Source organism: Balearica regulorum, chromosome 4 (assembly GCF_011004875.1).
Source record: "Balearica regulorum gibbericeps isolate bBalReg1 chromosome 4, bBalReg1.pri, whole genome shotgun sequence".
Classification (NCBI taxonomy): Eukaryota; Metazoa; Chordata; class Aves; order Gruiformes; family Gruidae; genus Balearica; species Balearica regulorum.
This window is the reverse complement of record NC_046187.1, coordinates 1,793,702-1,811,817: the sequence shown is the minus strand read 5'-3', so window position 1 is coordinate 1,811,817 and position 18,116 is coordinate 1,793,702. Positions and strand designations below refer to the sequence as shown.

The following is an 18,116-nucleotide window of genomic DNA, read 5'->3' as shown; positions in this document are numbered from 1 at the left end:
GGGACCTTGGACGTGCCCGTCCATCTGTCCTTGGCCCGTGATCAGTCGTCCTCCTGAATATGGACGTGCCCCGCTCAGCCGTGCCTCTGTTCCCTCCGGCTCGACGTACCGTGGGACTGACACGAAAGCCTCGGCTGCGGTACGGGCGCAGAGCAGTCCCGAAGGAGCGTGTGTCATCCCTTCGTTACAGGTTAGCCCACCCAGGGACTGGACTGCCGTCCGTAAAAGAGCACGTGCAGCCGGTGTGCAGCCCGCCGGGCCTCGCCTATTCTGCTTTCAGAGCTTGTCCCGTAGCAGCTGACGTGCTGAAGAACGGGGCACCGATCAACAGCTCTGTAATAGATGAATAACTATTTTGTAGTGACCTGCAGACTTAGTCAGCAGGTTTGTTTCCCGCAAAATGGTGCTGGAATTAAATGACAAACTTTTAGATTTTCCATCCTGACATATTACGGCTTAACGCACCGCGAGACCGCTTTTTATTCAGGGAGGCAGTTGTCAGCTCTGACATTGGGGTTCAGTTGCTTGAGTGTAAAGAGAGGGTTAAATAGTTCATTTGCTCGTGATGTCGAGCGTTAGAAACCCACGGCCCTTCCTCACAATTCCTCCTTGATATTCTAGGAGCCACCTTGAACTAGAACTGAAGCGGGAAAGAGACAGATGGTCACACAGTCACCAGCGCAGCCAAGAAAACAAAAAAGGCGCAAAGAATTGGCTAAGACAGGTAATACGACTTGTATTCTTGACTCGTCTTTGAAGTATGGTTTCATTTTGCTCATTTGCTTTCCCTGAGCTTTATGAGGCAATAAATATGTATTGTTAACGTGCCACAATAAAATGAGCTTTGCAACATCTTTTACATGCGTTAAATAGGCAGCTTAGTGAGTTGAGCCTCACAAAAATATCGCAAGCGTAACGCTTTGTTGCAGAACGCTGGTTTCCTCTTGCAAGCTGGGTACCTGACAAAATCCTGACAGTGATTGTGGTTTTCCTTCGCTAGTTGAATAAACCCAAGTGTAGTACAGCGGGAGAGATGCTGTACACGTTACATCTTAGGAAAAGCGAACTTGCTCGTTTTAATTTTTTTGCATCGTAATAAGGGAAATTCTCCCGAAATAGCAAAACCTGGAAGACAAAATTATCTCGAGGGTATCACAAATCACTTTCAGCGTTCTTTTAGTGCTGCGCGTCAGCAGATTCAGTGGTTTTAAGGCAAAGCGCAGTGTTCGTCTTGAGAGTAAAACTCCCAGTCCCCGAGCAAAACTCCCGTTTTAGGAGTCAATTTGCCTTTGAAAGTGAAAATCTGCTCTGCAGCTTTTTCTGTGAAACGAAAGAGGCTCTTTTGCTGGGAATTGGAAGTAAAACAGTTGTTTTGGAGAACAAAACTTGTAACTCTGAGAACCGTGAAGTAATAGAGGTTGTTTCTGCATTTGTCGCGTGTGCTGCTGCACGTGAGAGCTGCCTTCGCTGGGCTCCCCTGGGCTGCCTGAACCATACCGGCTTTTTTCTTTTTTCAACCGATATTACACATCGTTTCAGTGAAATTATTTAGGCATCCCGAGTCGTTTGTCAAAAAGGCATGTTTGCTGTGGCAGAGCAGCTGTAATTCAGTAGAAGGAATCGGGAACTAAGTGCGATGCGCTTGGCCAGTAGAAATGAAAAGAGGAAACCCCCAGACCCCAGACTGGGTGGTTTCATCCGTAAAGCAAAGGTTGGGGTTCGAGAGCAGGTTCTGGGGGGTTTTCCGCCTTTCCTCAGTAGGCGAGCGCTGTAGCACGAGTAGGGTGCTCCCGCTAGGAACGGATGGGCCGGCCTGAAACCGGCGATTTCAGCACGGACTTGGGGTTTTGCCACAAAACTTGTAGGTGGTGCTTGATCCGGTGGGAATTTGCGTTGGCAGAAATGGAAGAGCTCCACTGAGGTTGCAGTCGCAACCGGAGCGTGATGCGCGCGTGGGTGATGGTGCCGGCGCTTACCGCGCAGGCGGGCGGCTGGTTGTTGACAGCCGTGTTTCGGTGGGGCGTTACGCAGGTAATACGGCTTGGTCTTAGCCAGGGCGGGTTTCTTTCCGTTCCTTTCCTGGCTGAGAGGATTTGCCTCGCTGATGAGTCTTTAAAAAGCCCATTCAACCCGTCTGCCTTTCAACCTCTGCCGTTAAAATAACGAATGGCGACTGTGGTGTCCTGTAGGAAAAGGAGGTCGTTGGACGTGTGAAAGAGTCCACCTCTAAACTGTGAAGTCAACTTTGTGTTCGCAGCAAAAGGAAAGCGCGTAGAGCCGCTCCGAGGGCGGACGGGTGTTGGCGTGCTCTCACGCGTCCAAGCGCACCTCTGTGCCAAGGAGGGGCAGATCACCGTTCCCGAAATAGCCGTGTGCCTCTCCCTTCGCAGCGGGGCAGGGCTGAAACCAGACCCTTCGTGCAGTTCAGCTGATGGGTAAATGTTTGCTTTTGGCAGGACGGGAAGCTCAAAATCCAGGAAGAAAACGCTAAAGTGAAACAGCCGCTGAGAGAGGAGAACAGCGTCCCACCACACAAGTACGGAAGAAAAGAAATCTCATTTTTATGTTTTCAAAGTGCTGCTTCCCCCTCTCTCATTTCTTTGCTGATGGGAATTTTGGAATAGTGCAACTTCCCTTTCTAAGAAAGATTTGTTTCAACCTTCTGCCCTTTGTTGAGGTCTCTTTGCTGCTTTTTCAGAGCTCTCAAAGGGGAGGAGGAGGTTCTGCTCGGTGTCAGCGTTGCTGGATCTGAAAAGCTCTGACTCTGCCGTTTACCTTTGCGCTTGTTCCTGTATAAATCTGCCGTTTACTGATTTTTGTTACTTAACGAACCCTCGTAAGCCAAGTGCTGGATTTGTTTAGTATTTGAAAGCTAAGTCACAGATTCGGTTTTAAGCGTGAAAAGATGTTTTGAAAGCCGCAGGGAACAGCTCCGTAACGAGGACTTTGCTCGGAGGTGGCAACAGCCATCTGAAGTGCCCTGAATGTCAGTGACGAAACGCGTGCCCTGAATGCCAATGTAAAGTTAATCAGAAAAGTATTCTCTGAAAAATAGCATGAGCTCAATTCAAATCTGCTTTACCAGATATTAAAATACCTTCCAGGCCTTAGATGCTTTTTACCCCCATTTCACCTCGAGCGTTCGAGCAGCGTGAGCGTCAGGCTGCCGATTTATCTGGGAGGCCTCAGCGCACGTTATCGCTGCCTGTTCACAGACGTTGTAGGGGATCAAACGTTTTGCGGTCGTGTGTTCAAAGCTGGTTTCAAACTGTGTTTGCACCATCCAAACAGTCTTTTTTATCTGTGTGCTCCCTGAAGGCGTTTTGCAGTTTTTCTCCTCCTCTTCCCGTTTACCCAGGAGCGCTGCGTGCCTGAACAGCACCAGTCGCGTACTGCCGATGGACGCCTCGCCTCTCACGCGAGCGGGCTTGGCAGCGTGGTTTTGAAGAAACAACCCCAAAAATCGGTGTGGGTAGGATTTTAAAAACAGGATGAGGGAATTCCCCGATAGTTCAGATGTTTTTCTTGAATGTGGCGGTGACTGAAGTGCCAGCTCTGAGCGATGATGTTCTTCTCTCCTAGGTTACCGAGTGACGCACAGGAAGAGCAGGTTGGTGATTCCTTTTCTTGCACTGAAGTACTGCAGGGCGACGGTACTGCGGGAGCATCTTCCCTGCCCAAATTCCCTGAAGTCTGTCCTTCGGGTTTTGCCTTGTCTGCAGAGTCCGTAGCAGCAGTCGTTCCCTCGTGGAAAAGTGCTGCTTGTCTCGTTAGAAAGGCTTGGCGTTGGCAGTGCCGCACCCACGCCAGGTCGTGCGGCCGCCTCAGCACGACCACGCTGGTTTTGAAACTAACAGTAACGCCTTTTAATATTCCTTTGCCCCGTGCCTTTTCTGAATTGATGCCTCTAAAAAGAACAACAAAAGCATAATAGAATGGAGTGTTTGTGAAAATGGCGGTGTTAAATCTCCGTGGTCGAGGCTAGGGTGTTCCCAGGTGCTCTGTAGGGTAGAGGGCAGGGGGTTTGGTCCGTTGGTTTGGTTTGGTTTGTCCACGTATGTCAGATTGACCTGAATCCATTCTTTCTCCCCTGGGTGCCTTGCAAAGCGCGGCTTGACCCCTCACTGTCAATGGGATGCAGCAACGCTCGCGTCGTGTGCCGTCTGCGGGGAATTTCTGCGTCCGTCGGCTCTTTTTCACAGTGAAAAAGATATTTTCTTCCCGCCTCGTTGCTGGGCCAGCAGCGTTGATCTGAAAGTTGAGCTGTGTGGTCCTTGGTTCACGCTTCCCCGTCCGCCCTGTGGTGTACAACTGCAGGTCATCCTGCAAGCGCAGGGTGTGCGGTGAATAGAGAGGAGTTAGAAACACGAGCGTGTAACATCTTCCTCCCTGATGCAGCTTTAATGTAGCTGTCATGTAACGCAGAGCGTCTTGGTTTTTACTTGGGGTTTAGGAACAGCTGTCAGAACCTGGAAACGCTGAGATCTGCCAGCTCTGCCAGGAAGAAAGCAGCCGAAGCAAAAAAAAGGTAACTCCGAGGACTTGTATTGTCATAATGTGCGTTTCCTCTAATTCTCATTTTTGAACAGCACAGATTTCCTATGGGTGACTTGAGACAAAGAAATGAGCCCTTTGTCTCAAGTCTGCTTTACCCTTAAAGGGAACTTGTTGAACAGTGGTCGCTTGAGGGTTCCCCGCACTGTTCTGTGTTCAGCGGCTTGGTTTTCTTTCCCTTTAGCAGCTTCTTCCCGTTTTTGCTCAGTCTTTTTTTTCTGGGGTCAATCAGAAGTGAGAATAGGAGGTGTTCACACTTGCGTGGTATTTCTCCCCAAAAGCCACCTTGCCTTTTTCTCTTACTCTGGCCGAGTGACCGGTGACGAGTTGCTGCTCTTGCGGGCAGTGCCACCGCGTTTGCAGTTCTGCCTGGCACGGAGACGGCTCTGGCGATGAGGCGTTTTGCCTGAGTCAAGAGCTGCTCCGGAGCCAGCCTGCCGCGCCGCGCCTGCGAAGGTGGTGGTCCTCGGCGCGGGCAGAAGCCAGCCCTCTCCTCCCCGACCCTGCGGTACCATGATGCTTACAACAGGCAGCGAGGGGGCCCCATTGCCCCCCAGTCACCCCCTGAACTCTCCTGTTACACGTGTAGGAACTCTCTGCAGGATTTCTAGTCTTTCCCATTCCCCTCTGCTTATCCTGAGAAAACGCGTGAGGTCCAAGCAACTGCCACGGATTTATATCCGCCTTTGACGTGTTTCCCAGTGCACGTGCACATTTAAATACTTACCTCGGGCAAGACTTATGTATATGGCTATAAAATACCCACGTGCCCCTCTTGTGACAAAACGCTCTGGTAGACCGAGTCAATTAGAACTTGGATGGTCCATTCTTGGTAACTCTTACCTGCTTTACTACAGGCCTTCACCTACTCTCATGTGACCTAAGGAGCTTTGCTATAAACTGGTTCTGAGCCCAGGAGCAAAGTTCTGGTCCTCTGAGGGGACTAGAGTGGAGTTTTGGAGCGCCTTTCTCTAGCCCAGTGGAGATTTGGGTTGATGGAATAATGAGAGAAAACATAAGGGGTTTTGTGCTGCTTGTGTCTTGAGCATCTCCTTAATTTTTGTCCTCTTCCTGCATTCCAGAACATCTGCAAGAATTGTGGCGGCATCTTCTGTGAAACCTGTTCGGCGAATGAGCTGCCTCTCCCGTCTAGTATTAACCCCGAGCGCGTCTGCAATCCCTGTCACGAGCAGCTCATCCAGCAGTACTCGAGCAGTCCCTTGTAGGGGACGGGTTGCAGAGAGAGGTGACCAAAAACTGGTTGTAGCTAATGATGGTTTCTGGAGTTCAGGAGGAACGTGAAGACGCTTGCCTGTGTTCTTTGGAGGTCAGAGGGGAAGCAGCTTCGTGGTGTTTACGGTCTCTTGTGACTTAAAAAAGTCTGAGCCTTCCCTGTACGAGAGCCTGCCTGCTCTCGGAGCCGAGCTTGCGCTGGGGAGAGCTGCTTGGGGCACGCCACAGAGTTATCCCCGAGCTGTGCCCGACCGGCCGCAGGGCGCGCTGAGAACACACACAGCCCTCGCCCAAAAAAGAGCCGCGTGTGTGTCTGCGTGTGCAAGTCGGGAACAGCCTCGTCCTCAGGCGTGTGGCGTGAAAGCATGCTGCTGCTAAGCAAAGGCTCGCTGAAAGCAGAACAGGAGTTTTTAATCCTCATGTCTGGCTGCACTTGAAATACCATTTCCCCTTCCCCGCTTGCTTTGACAATCCGGCTCGCCCGCGCCACGTCAGCGCCAGGGGTGGGAAGGCCAGGTGAGATGCCAGCAGACACCTCCGACCGTCGGTTCTTTGGCTCAGCCCTCTGGCTGTGGGCTGGCTACGCCAGTCAGTCTCAAAAAATCAAAGCAAGCTGTTGAAGTTCTCCTTCATTTTAGGGGCTGGGGGTGCAGGTGGTTCTGAGGCGTGCGCGATGCGAGAACTGACGACCTGCACTGATCTGGCCTGGAAGTGCCTTGGGGCATCTCCGGCCGTCCCCTCCGAGACCCTCACTGTGACTCGGGGCTGCAAGATGGTGCTCAGAGGGAAGGGTGCGACTCTGCTTCTGTCCTGGGGTCCCTGGAGGAATGGGATTCCCCAGGATTTACAGACCAGACCCCCCTCGCCTCCCAGGAGGTTTAGGGCCGCTTGGATCCACCTCCCCCTTGTGCATGTGCAAGAATCATCATAAACCTGGAACTCACTTTTTTTTTCCCCTGGTTAGATCAAAATGAAGGAGAGATGAAACGGGAATGCTTTTGACCTACTAGAAATTCTAACTTGAAACAGATTAAAGAGGTTTGACGGTTCATGCTACGTTATTCTTTGTTGCTGTTACCCTCAGGCAGTTCTGTTACCCCAAAAAGCGGCGGTGACTTCCGCGTGAAGCACGTAGCGTGTCGCAGTTGGGTTTGGGCTGTTCTGTACTGGCAGCCTACTTCAGTCTTTAAGACCACGGAGTGTTTTGTAGTCAGTAGAAAACTGACGCATTTATATGTGAGAAATGCATTTGCGTTAGGACAAATTTTATTAGGTGTTAGTGGTTTAATTCCTGTGGGTGGGGGGATTTTCTGTGTTAGACTGGCTGGAACCGCACTACAAAGCGTGTCAGAGCTGAGGTCATTTGCGTGGTTGGTGCTAGTTTGTACCGGGAATTACCCTGCTGGTTCCCTCTCGGCACGTTCAGCCACCCAAGTTCTCCAACCCCTCTTAGTGCCCTTAGAGCCAGAGCATGTTGCAGGGGGGCACAGTTCTTCTTTTTCTGCTGTTTCCCCCTCCCTCGTGGCAGTTGCCACATCCATTGCCTTGCCGCTGTCCCTTAGAGTAGAGCAGTAGTTGTAAAGTGCTGAAATACGACAAGCCTAGAGCTGCAGTGTGGGCGCGTGCTGCTTTGCCGGAGCGAGACACCAGAGCTGAAGGGAAAGGATACTGAATTTAGTGTTACAGGTCTGTGTACCTTCTGTACACATGTACAAGATGGCAGTTTCTTGCATCCAAGCCCAGTGGGACTCGTCCCCCGAGGAGAAAGCGAGACCCAAGGAATTTCCATGTTAGAGGATTCAACTGGAAGCGGGGCGCGTACTGTTAAATAATTTTAGTGCTGGCACATCCAGCATTTTGCAGCGTGGAAGCTACAGCTCGTTTGTGACCTGGAGGCAGCTTTCCACTGTCCTGCCAGGAGCGGCTGCAGTTCCACCTGCTCCAAGCGGTCTGTGACTGGGCACGTGAAGAGCAGGCCGGCTCTCCAGCGGGTCCGCTGAAGTGACGCGAAGTCTCTACGCGTGGGCTGGCTGGAAACCCTTCAGAACACAGCTCTGGCGGCTGGAATGGAAACCGGCCTTTAGAAAGGTCAGAGCGAGACGGCAGTTGCTGCCAGCGTCACCACTTGCCTTTCTTGCCGTCCTGGGCTCTGTGAACGGCTCTGCCTCCGCGTACCGGATGTTACGCTTCGGGGGGCTGCACGCTTGAGGCACGTTTGCTCAGGTCCCGCTGGTAACACGAGCGTGGGTTGACACCTGGACGTTGGGATTGGGACAGTTTTTCTGATGTTAATTTTGTTCCCTACAATAATAAAAACTTGATCACCTGTATCCCGCCTCCTGACTGGTCTTTCCACTCCACTCCGCTTTGGCTACATGCATGAAAGGATTTCGGAGCCGGTCACAAATGACAGATGCTAACGCAGATTGAGAGAAGCGTGGCAGGAGGGATGAGGCATTGGTTACGCTACCCAGTGGGCCTGCTGACTGGTGTACGAGGATCTGAAATCGCTCTGGTTTTGTGAACGGCCAGTTCTGGTGGTTTATTAATGCTTTGTACACCGTTACGCAGTTGGAGACCGGAACTGATCCATCCTGCTGCGTTTGCCGTTCCCCCAGTACAGCTGCTTCTGCTTTTGCAACAGACAATCTTTCCCGAGTATGTTAACACAATTTATTACATGCTTTTACACAACGCTGAACTAAATTTTATACAGTTTATCCCTTCTATTGAGCAGCGACACTTGTACTCAAGCTTTATGCTCATACCCACGGAATGTGTTCACTTTGGCCTAAAAAGAAGAGGAAAAGGAAAAAAATCACTACCTTGCTGCAGTTTATTGCTTTCCTTTTTTCAAATGCACCACTGATTTTATTCCACATTCTGATTTTATTCCACATTACTGTCTCCAGTAACAGACTAGCAGAGTGTGGCAATACTAAAAGACCTCACCAAACACGGTGAGAGGACACAAACAGCTACAACAGGCGAGACATACACACACTCGGGGGCTGTTTAGCTCTGCTGGGGCCGGGACACTGTTGCTGTGCCAAGGCGGCAGGGAGGCTGCGTGGGATGCAGGGCAGAGCTACGTGCATGTCCTCCGTCTCCCCAGGAGCTTGTCCCTGGCCTGGAGGAGAACGCAGGCCTGGGGCACTGGGGGGGTGCAGGCCCTTCCTGCTTCAGCTTGGGGTGGGCAACAGCAACCGTCACCCCCGCTCTTTCAGAAGGAAGTCAGCCAGGTCAGCCAGGGCCTTCCACAAAGGTCACAGGAAGCTGCTTTCCTCATACAAATCTGCCTCATGGTCGCAGCCGGAGGAAGCCGTCTTCCGCAGAAGGGAGGGCTGTCTTGTGTTTTCAGTACAAGTGTCACCTGCTGACCTTACAGCAGCACAAACTGCCGCCCCACACTTGCCTGCTGCTGCAGGAGGACCCCCCAGCCCCTGTGCTCACACCCAACACAGTCCCCCAGTTTTCCCTTGAAGAGGACAAGGAGAGATACACAGTTTCTGTGTGAAAAAAACAAACTAAACTCACAACCCCAAAGCAAGCCCTGAACTGTGCTGGCACAGACCAAACCGGCCCCACTGTTAACATCATGAAAAACACTACAACCTGGTTACACAGCAAACAGGTTGACTGCCACAGGTAGCTAGGCCACAGGCCTGCTTTTGAGAGAGCAGATGGATTGAAAAAGGAAAAAAAAACCCAACCAAAACAAAACCCCAACATCCTGAAGAAGGTTACTTTGCTAAACTCCTTTGTCTGTAAAGGTAAGCAATATCCCACCCCAGGCAACAGATCAGTTACTGTCAATGGAAACCATTTAGCCACAGTTCCTCTTCCATGCTGGGGAATACAACCCCATCAGACTTTTTCATCCACCACACAGCAGAGTTCTGAGGGGAGGAGGAAACCCAAAAAGCCCTCCCTGCACGCATCAGCAGGCCCTGGCTGTGAAAGGGGTGTTGCTGCGTAGCTGTGCTGGGTCTGGGCAGCGCAGCAACCTCTGCTATTGCCGGCTGTAGCCTCAGCGCAGACCTGCTGCCCCTTCGCCACAGGACTTTGTCCCGTGGCAGCCGGAGTCGCAGGCCAGAGGGTCTGGGCTCAGGGCCTGACCTCAGCTGAGCTCTGATGATCGCCTTCAGCCACTCTCCATGTTAGTCTTCAAGCTAGCTGAAATCCAAAGTATCAGAAACAGTATGTCTGAGGCATACGGTCCTAAAAATGGACCAGGAACAAGAGGAGCAGGATGCACTTACCAAATCTGAGACCGTGCCACTGTCACTAGCAGTCGTCTTTTGCCTGTGGATGTTCATTCAGGAATAATTCAACGGCACTGCACTCTGGGGGACAATTTGAGAGAGGCAGTCTGTGTTCAGTGATTTGTATGTGTTACATTTTCTTTTTTTTATGCAAAGCCAATGTCACATTATAGAGTAATTAGAAACTCTACACTTAAGGCACAGGATCCTTTTGCACAGGATATTAACAGTAGCTTGACAAGCTATGCCAAACTACGTGAGGATCTCAGCCTTGGGGTTGTAAGATCCCCTCCTCTTTACTTACGCAGCTGTGACCCCTTCTTAGCCATTGCAGCAACTGCATCCTCATGGCTCTCAAAATGCACGTCTGCTTCTCCTGTGGCTTCTCCATGGGAGTTGTATTCCACCATGATCCTCACGGGCTTCAGCGGAGCAAAAAACTGAGAAGGAGGAAGATGAGAGTTTGGTGAGAAAGAGACAACAGCGCAGTAAAGCACCCTATTTCTGAGAAAGCTGATGTTTCTACTTGTAAAGCCTGTCCAGCTATGGGGGGTGTGTGTGTGTGTGTGTGTGTGTGGTGGGTGTGTGTCTGAGCGCTCAAGTAGGAAAAGGCTCCCCCTCTCCATCGGGGTGAAGCTGAGGCACCCCCAAGTCCCCTGTCCCACAATGCACAGCCACCCACCCTTCGTAAGCTCCTGGCAGAGTAAGTCTTGACAGGAACAAAAATCCTCACACAGCACACACGGTCTGCAGACATCAAAGTCATTAAGTGCAGGTACAGTCGCTCTGTGATGCTGCATACTATTAAAATGAAGTAAAACTGATACTAAAAAGATTCTGAAATTCATTTTTGTACAACTGGCGACCGTGAACTCTAGCCAAGATTATAAATAGCTACTCAAGTCCAAGGGATGGGTATTAAGATGGCCCAGCAGGCTTTAATCCATTTTTATTTATGGAGGCGAGCATATCGCTGTGGTGCCCGTGAGGCCACGGCTACCCTGGGGAGCCTGGAACCCTCAGCAAGTTCATGTTTCCAAATGCATTCAGCCTGAGGACTAACACAGACAAATTAAAAATTTGAAGTCACTTCATCTGTAACACTTAATCAAGGGTTTGCATGAGTAATTTAATAGTTTTATTGTTACTCACATTTATTATGTCTTGGGCACTAGCTTGTGTAGGAAAACCCCTCATGTGAACAAAGTGCAGTGGTGATGAGATGTTCTCAGATTCTGAAACATGCCCGGAGCTTTCCTCTTCTTCTCTGCACAATTCTGTGGAACAGAGGAAAAAACATCATTAATACTAGCAATTAACACCTCCTGCAGGTGAAAGCTGTAGATGCGCAGGGTCATGCTCACAGCAGACAATAAGGGTAAAATGATGAGGCCTCAAAGAACGCGCACGATAGGGAGGGACTCACTATTTTCTCTTCCAGCGGTGGAGCCTCCCGTGTTGCTCAACGGCCTTTCTTCAGAGATGGGTTCATGTTCTTTTCTCACTTTGGGGTAGGTCAGCAGCTGCCTGTCATAAGGCACGTGCCTTTGCATTTGATGCTTTCTACTTATGTACACTTCTATATACCTAGAATGCACAGGAAAGGATTACATGGCATACTTTGCGCCTCCGCAAAGAACTCAAGGTTTTTGAGAAAGTACCTGCGGGATGTTCTCCTCGCTCAGCTCTGCTCACGTACTAGGTGTGAGAGCTGTGGTATGGCAAGCAACGGTTCTGAAGAAGTAATTAATTTAAATTACAGACGTTTATGAAAGCCCTTTTCCACTTGCAGTGACAGCTGCGTTCCTGTACAAACCCACCTACTCCAAGGCAGACTACCAGATCGGTCTGGACAGTCTTTAGCTTACAGCCTTATACAGAGCTCTTTCTTATCGATCGCTCAGAAGCCAAAATTCTGTTTTGTCACAGAAATACGAGTTTATGTCCTCTGAAGAATGTTTTCTCTTTCAGTAGTATGCATCCCTTTTGAGCAGCCCCATACACGTCGCTGTTTCCCCTCGGTGCATCTCTGCAAACTGCGCTATTCCCATTTCTACAAACCCCAAAGTAAAAATAACACCCAGCCCCTAAACAGATGACTGCAACAGGCAGACGTGAAAGATGCACAGGGTCACATCATTAAATACTTCAGTGGAGCCCTACGATTTTACATATTGCTATGGAATTGATGGGACAAAATGCAGTGGCGTGTGTGTGAAAGTCGGGGTATAATACACCCATATGTAATGCAACATTAAGGGACTCCAGCAAGAGCCCGCTTACGCCGCGGGAAGAAAAAAAACCCAACAGCAAACCTTTATTTGCAGATTTAGTCAAAGTATAACAGCGTAACACCTTCTATTTCTATCTACTCGCCCCAGAACCCTCAACTCAGAGCTGCCTGTGCTAATCTTTCTGAGAGCTGGCAACAAAACCAGCCGGGCCTCACATAATTTAACTAGCAGTGTTAAATTAAGTGATTTCCACAGCACCGAAGGAATAATATGATGGAAAAGAGAACACAGACGTCTGAGGAGGCTTTCCTCCCTTCCTAAAGGGAATGGCTACAGTACGAGACATAACCCCATGCTCGGGACTCTGCACAGCTGAAGGCCACGTCTGGATAAAATCCATAGCCCGGGAAGAATGAACCAGAACAAGCTGACAGCAGTTGTGGAAACCACTCAGGTTCCTGGCTAATGACACAGAAACAGAGGTGTACGACCTCGGGTAGGTGAGTTAGATCAGCTCTTGTTCGATCGTGATGAAAAAAAAATTAATGGCAGACTGAGAATTAATTAATCTCTATTGGAACGCAGGGAAGTGTGTCAGTTAATTCAATTATTGGGCGCACCTACAGAGCAGCTGTTTTCTTTTATTATGGGTGGGGGGGACAAACACAAGGAAATGCTGACTGGGCACAGGAAATAGGAGAAAGGAAGTAGGTGTGGTGTAGCAGAAGTGGTAAGGTTTGGAGAGGGCTTTTGCTACCTGGTATTCAGATGAGACAACTCAGTGGGTTATTAAAGAAAAATCAGAAACCTCAGTAGGTTAAAGAGCTATCTTAGGGTTGTTTCTTTTTTCTGAATACAGCTGAGGATTCTGGGAAAAACTGGTACATGCTTGTGCTTGAGAGAGAGAGGTGTGTGGCACAGGGCTCAGAGCTCTGGAAGACAATGCTTAAACGTGGATTCCTGCAGAAGGGGGACAGCCCAGGTGGATACGGTCACCAAAGAGGTAGAAGATTGTACGGTGTCAGCCAGCAGTCAACGTTGGGAATGGATTCAAGCTAAAGGTGAGTGGTAAGCTGTGCATCGTAAAATGTCCTCTCCCAGTGGACATGGTAACTGTGCCGGTTCCAGGCTAAAGGGAAGGGTGAGGGCTGCCAAAATTGCAGAAAGCACTAGGAAATCTGGTGAAAATCTGGCAGGGGCAAGTGTCTGCAGGAGGCGGAGGATCCCCGTGTGCCGGTGACCCGGCAGGCGGTGTCTATCTGGCATTCCCTGCTGTGAATGCTATCACCCCGCTGTTGTTGGGATGAGACCACCTTCAGGAGTACTTAAAAAGAACCAGGACTTCCTCCAATAGGCCCCAAATTCCCCCCCAAGCTGTGAAAAAACGAAGGTGCCTCTGCAGCGCACAGAAGCTTGCAAAAAGCTTCATCTTCTTTTCTTCACTTTTGTCAAGGTTCTAAAGAAAACATCACCAGAGAAGGTAACACACAGCATTTCAGAGGGGGCTATTACAGAAGAGATGTTTTAAGCCACAAAGTAACAATCTGACACCACTATGAAAAAGATTTACCTAAGATTTCAACTGAAATATGAATCTAAAGTCTGAATTTTAGGTTTTAAGGGCAACAAAGGTAGAGACTTCCTTAATAATAATGTATGAGATAGATAGATAGCCTAAGATTAGCTGTTTCACCTGGTAAGAAGTGAGTTCTAAGTGACACAGCATGCTTTACACCATGGGTTTTTTTAACCCTCATGAACCCCAGTGAAGCACCTTACCTACTTCCCATATATTCCCTGTGTTGTAGCAGGGCTTTAGCTGCCATTTCAGGAGCTGCAAACTGCACGAAAGCTTCTCCTGTTTTTCTTTCTCCTCGGTAAACGAAAGCTATGTCAGTTATTTTCAAACCTAAGGAATGGTGGGGAGAAAAAGGCATTTACATTGTCAGGAACTTGTGCCATAGCTCAAACAGACATTTCTTCCCTTACTGTTTTTTTGACAAGCTAATTAGTTAACCAGTTCTGAAACAACGCCTCATGCTGGCCTATGAACCTTTTTTTTTTTTAAAACTTTTTTTAAACTCCAATTTACTAGATATAAGTTAGTTTTCACAGGCGGCTTAATTGCCAACAATGAATCAACTTGAGACTTCAAGTAACTATGAAAACAACAAGTGAATCCAAGATCTAGACAACAAGGAAGTCCAGAGCATGAATGTTATTGAAATTTTCTCTTATTGTTATTATTATCATAATTTATTCCCAGCTCTTTACAACCTAGGTCAAATTCACCGAAGTTGAATTTCTGTGCTGTACAGTGGAGTCTATAATCTAGTAAATAGCTATATCTGACATGACAGAGTGCACACTAGGCTGAGCTCCCACACTTATTTTTTCAGGAATGCCTTTCTGTGTACCTCTCTGCGCCTTGTTACTTTCCCAAAGGGTCTCCTCAAGCTCCCGAAGAAATGGAAATACTTGTTCCAAAATGCTGCCCCAGTCATCTATTGTGGTAACTCTGCCAGTAGATGCCTTCAAACATGCTGAACTACTGGTTATCAACTGAAAAATTTACTATCGGTGGCCTTTGCTTTTGCGTGAAGGTGGTTATTATGAGCGTTAGCGCATGCCTACCTGGAGTGGAAGGAGTTGGGGGGGAAGAACTGGTTTTGATTTAGTCTACAACTCAAACTTTACCTAGAGTCAATTTATTTTGCAAAACCTAGAAAGGCTTCTTTGCTGATGAATGCAGGCAGCAGCCACCTGGATAGCTCTAGCACCAAGCGCCGGACGCGAGCGTGCGCACGCACGGTGTGCAATACTTGCTCAGCTGAGAACTGGAGCAGTTAACTCTCACAACCATTAACAACCCGTAATAAAAAAAATTGTCGTTAACGGTTTTAACGGTGGCACACATGATCAAACTGTTGTGATTATCCATCTGTGAGTACTCACGCTGCATTCACTTGTACTTTAACTACCATACAGGCATCTTTCCCCCTCTTAATTCTGCCAAATTGTGCACCAGTAGCAATCCAACTGCAGATAGTAGGATCTCGGTTCCTCCACCCCCATAAGAGAACTGCAAGCAGTGATCCTAGGTTAGACCTGCAGAAAGTCTGAGGTGCACGAATGCCCTGCAGCCAAAAGCTTGGTCAGAAAGCTTTAGTTACTTCTAGGTGCAGAGGCACAGCAACTCCTTAGACGGTTTAAGGTGTTCAAGGCTGCATGTGTTTCTCCTTTTCTCAGAGGAACAGCAGCTTGGCTAAGCATCAACTTGGAGAAGTAAATGCCTCATAACCGAAGAGCGTGGACTATGCTGAGTTACCTGAGAAAAAATATGCAATATCATCCTCAGTGGAGCTGAACGGAAGGCCTCTGAGTAGCACGACTCCATCATTTATGGCTTGTGACTCATCCCGCAGATTTTGTAGTAAGCCTTCTACATCACTATCGTGTACTTCAAAAACTGCAAGGAATACAAGCACAAAACATGTTTTCCCCCATGGCACGCAGACGGTGGCGCTCCGTAGGCGTTCTTCAAGGCAGCTTTCCCCGCCCCCTGCCCCGAACTTTACGTTTCTTCCCTCACCCCGTACTCTGCAGTCCTGCCATGGTGCCTCTTGCTACACAAGCTGCTCTGTCTTTCCTGTCCAGCCCTGGAAGTTCTGGCTTAATGGTACCTTGTTGGCTAATTTGATGCTCTGTTCTGCATCCCGCACCTCTCCACACCACCCAGTTTTATTATGCAAGCTGTTCTTATTCGCTTAACCGTGAGGTTGCTTGCAACATAGCTTCTGTCACTTCACACCCACCTTTAACATAGCGTGGGCCCATATACCTCAGGTGCTTTTCCAAGGCTCTCTGGACATCTGCTTTTGACTCCAGCTCGATCAAGGCATCCCCCCTGCGTCTCCCATCCCTGTTTAAGAGGAAGTGTATGCCGTTCTCACCGTTTCGAATTCTACAGCCTAGAAATCAAGGAACATACGATACAGAAACATACGCAACTGCATCAAATGTGGGGATCTGTGGATTGCGGATGAAAACTGCATATTCTGCACAGAGCTGTCCCCCCTCAGCAGTGCAAGATACTATCCTGAAACAAAGGATAGGAAACTCCTATTTCAAGCCTTAACTCTCACACACAATGCTTATCGCAGTTAAGCAACTGATTTGCCATCTGTTAGCTTCCACAGCAGTCTAACTGGATAACATATAGTCTCATATTGTTGGTAGATGTAATTGTTTCTGAGTTACTTGAAATCAAGAACCAATGCTATAGTTTTTCAGTCTCTATAGCTATACTCTGGCTGCTCCATGTTCCTTTCCCCTAGGATTTCAAAGTCACTTAGTTTAGCTTGGCAGGTTATTAAACCATTTAAAAACCTGGATCTGATTATCTAGTCTACTCTGGAAGGATGCAACATATTATTACAGCATGGAGGAATCAGCCCTGCAAAGGTATGTGCAAGCCTATTCATTAGGATCAGAAACCAACACTGAAATATGAACCAGTAATTAAAAAATAGTCCAGTTTATTTAAAAGAGAGAACTTGGTGAAAAGCCAACCACAATGGCCTTTAAAGGAACCACTTTGAATTGGATTGCCTTTACTGTGGAGACACTGACCGAGAAGGGAAAGACTTGCTCAATGCAATACAAAATGCCATAAGGATGAGTAACTAGTCATTGTGCAGCAGTGTGGAACCTGGCAATTTGTTTTATATGTGTAAATTGTGAATAATTTTGCAGCAATATTAAAGACTCTTCTTTCTCTGGCTAACAATTTTCAAATTTTCTTTCTGTTAACTAACCGTTAACTATGGGGTTCGATAATACCGCGCTGAACAGTTACGCAGGAAACCTAACTCCCATACCTTCAAAAAAGGTAAGCACATCTTCCTCGGTGCAGGAGAAGGGGAATCCTTGCGCCCTGATGAGAAAGACATTGTCACTGTCTGCCTTGGGCGGCTCGGGTTCCTGCTCCGAGAGGTGACCTTCCTGGGACGGAGCATCTGTAACCTGCCACCGGAAAGAAACAGAACCCCACTCAAATGACCAAGAGCAAGTGGGCAGCTTTCGGGAGGGGTACACGGCCGCCTCCAGCTTGTGAGGCAGCCGCAGCGTGGCGGGGCCAGGGGCGGCGTGTGGGGAAGGACAGGGAGGAGGAAGCGCGGGCCAGCTGCTCCACATGGCGCCGGCCGCAGCCGCCTCCCCGCGGCTGGGGGGGTCAGGACGCGGGGCCCAGCGGCCCCGGGGCTGGCCCTGCCGACCGCCCTCCACGCGTCCTCCGGCCCCGCTGACGGGCCGCCGTCGCCCCGACGTTCCGCGGTGGCGGGGCCCGGCCCGACTGCCGCGCAATGCCGCGGTGCTGTCCCCCCGCTCCGTCCCGGGCAGCGGCCCGGCGGGGTCCCCGCCGCCTCCCCCGGCCGCGCGCCGCCGCCATCTTAGGCCCCGTCCCCGCAGGCCCTTACCTGGCTGTAGCTGCGGACGGCGGCGCAGAGCGGAGCGGGAGCCCGCGACGCGCCCGGCCCGAGGGCGGCGGCGGCTCTGGGGATGCTACGGGTGAGCGGCGGGCGCAGCCAGGGCGGCAGCGGCGGCAGGCGACCGAGCAGCAGGGCGGCCAGGCCGCGGCGCGCTGCGGCGGCGGCGGCCATGGGCGACGGGCGGGGGCTCCGCCTCCCCTTCCCAGGAGGCGCCGGCGGGGCGGAGCGGGGTACCCCCTCCCCGGGAAGCGCTTCCCGCGCACCCCGCTCCGCTTCGCGGCCGTCTGAGGGGCCCTTGGCGGTGAGAGAGTCAGGGCCTGCCCGTGCCCGCCGCCTCGCGT

At 50.0% G+C, this 18,116-nt stretch overlaps 2 protein-coding genes across 11 annotated transcripts in view; one reads left to right on the top strand and one right to left on the bottom strand.

Annotated features, from left to right (window-relative positions):
• RUFY3 (RUN and FYVE domain containing 3) overlaps positions 1-8,117 on the top strand; it is a 60,644-nt gene extending 52,527 nt beyond the window's left edge. For all 10 annotated transcript variants that reach the window (XR_012835124.1, XM_075750865.1, XM_075750863.1 and 7 more), the window contains 5 exons: positions 622-724; positions 2,457-2,536; positions 3,583-3,610; positions 4,454-4,528; positions 5,637-8,117. Coding sequence is in view for 9 of the 10 variants with exons in the window: in XM_075750865.1 (XP_075606980.1) it covers positions 622-724; positions 2,457-2,536; positions 3,583-3,610; positions 4,454-4,528; positions 5,637-5,780 (430 nt within the window). In the remaining variant the exon portion in view is untranslated. The remainder of the gene's footprint in view (positions 1-621; positions 725-2,456; positions 2,537-3,582; positions 3,611-4,453; positions 4,529-5,636) is intronic.
• On the bottom strand, positions 6,745-18,114 carry GRSF1 (G-rich RNA sequence binding factor 1). The gene is made up of 10 exons (XM_075750872.1): positions 17,764-18,114; positions 17,167-17,311; positions 16,102-16,257; positions 15,615-15,755; positions 14,066-14,195; positions 11,479-11,639; positions 11,205-11,329; positions 10,357-10,492; positions 10,050-10,133; positions 6,745-8,578 (listed from the first exon to the last, which is right to left on the bottom strand). Exons 1-9 carry the CDS (start codon positions 17,944-17,946, stop codon positions 10,075-10,077), a joined length of 1,236 nt encoding a protein of 411 aa, XP_075606987.1. The 5' UTR covers positions 17,947-18,114; the 3' UTR covers positions 6,745-8,578; positions 10,050-10,074.
• Positions 18,115-18,116: the final 2 nt, after the last annotated feature.

Bases quoted from the DNA above. Each gene is read 5' to 3' on its own strand.
- GRSF1 (XM_075750872.1), bottom strand. From the start codon at position 17,946: ATGGCCGCCGCCGCCGCAGCGCGCCGCGGCCTGGCCGCCCTGCTGCTC. The intron at 10,493-11,204 runs GTGAGTAACAAT...CCTCCTTCTCAG, and splicing joins GTGCCCAAGACATAATAAAT to TTTTTTGCTCCGCTGAAGCC. The intron at 10,134-10,356 runs GTAAGTAAAGAG...ATTGTCCCCCAG, and splicing joins TAAGAAGGGGTCACAGCTGC to AGTGCAGTGCCGTTGAATTA.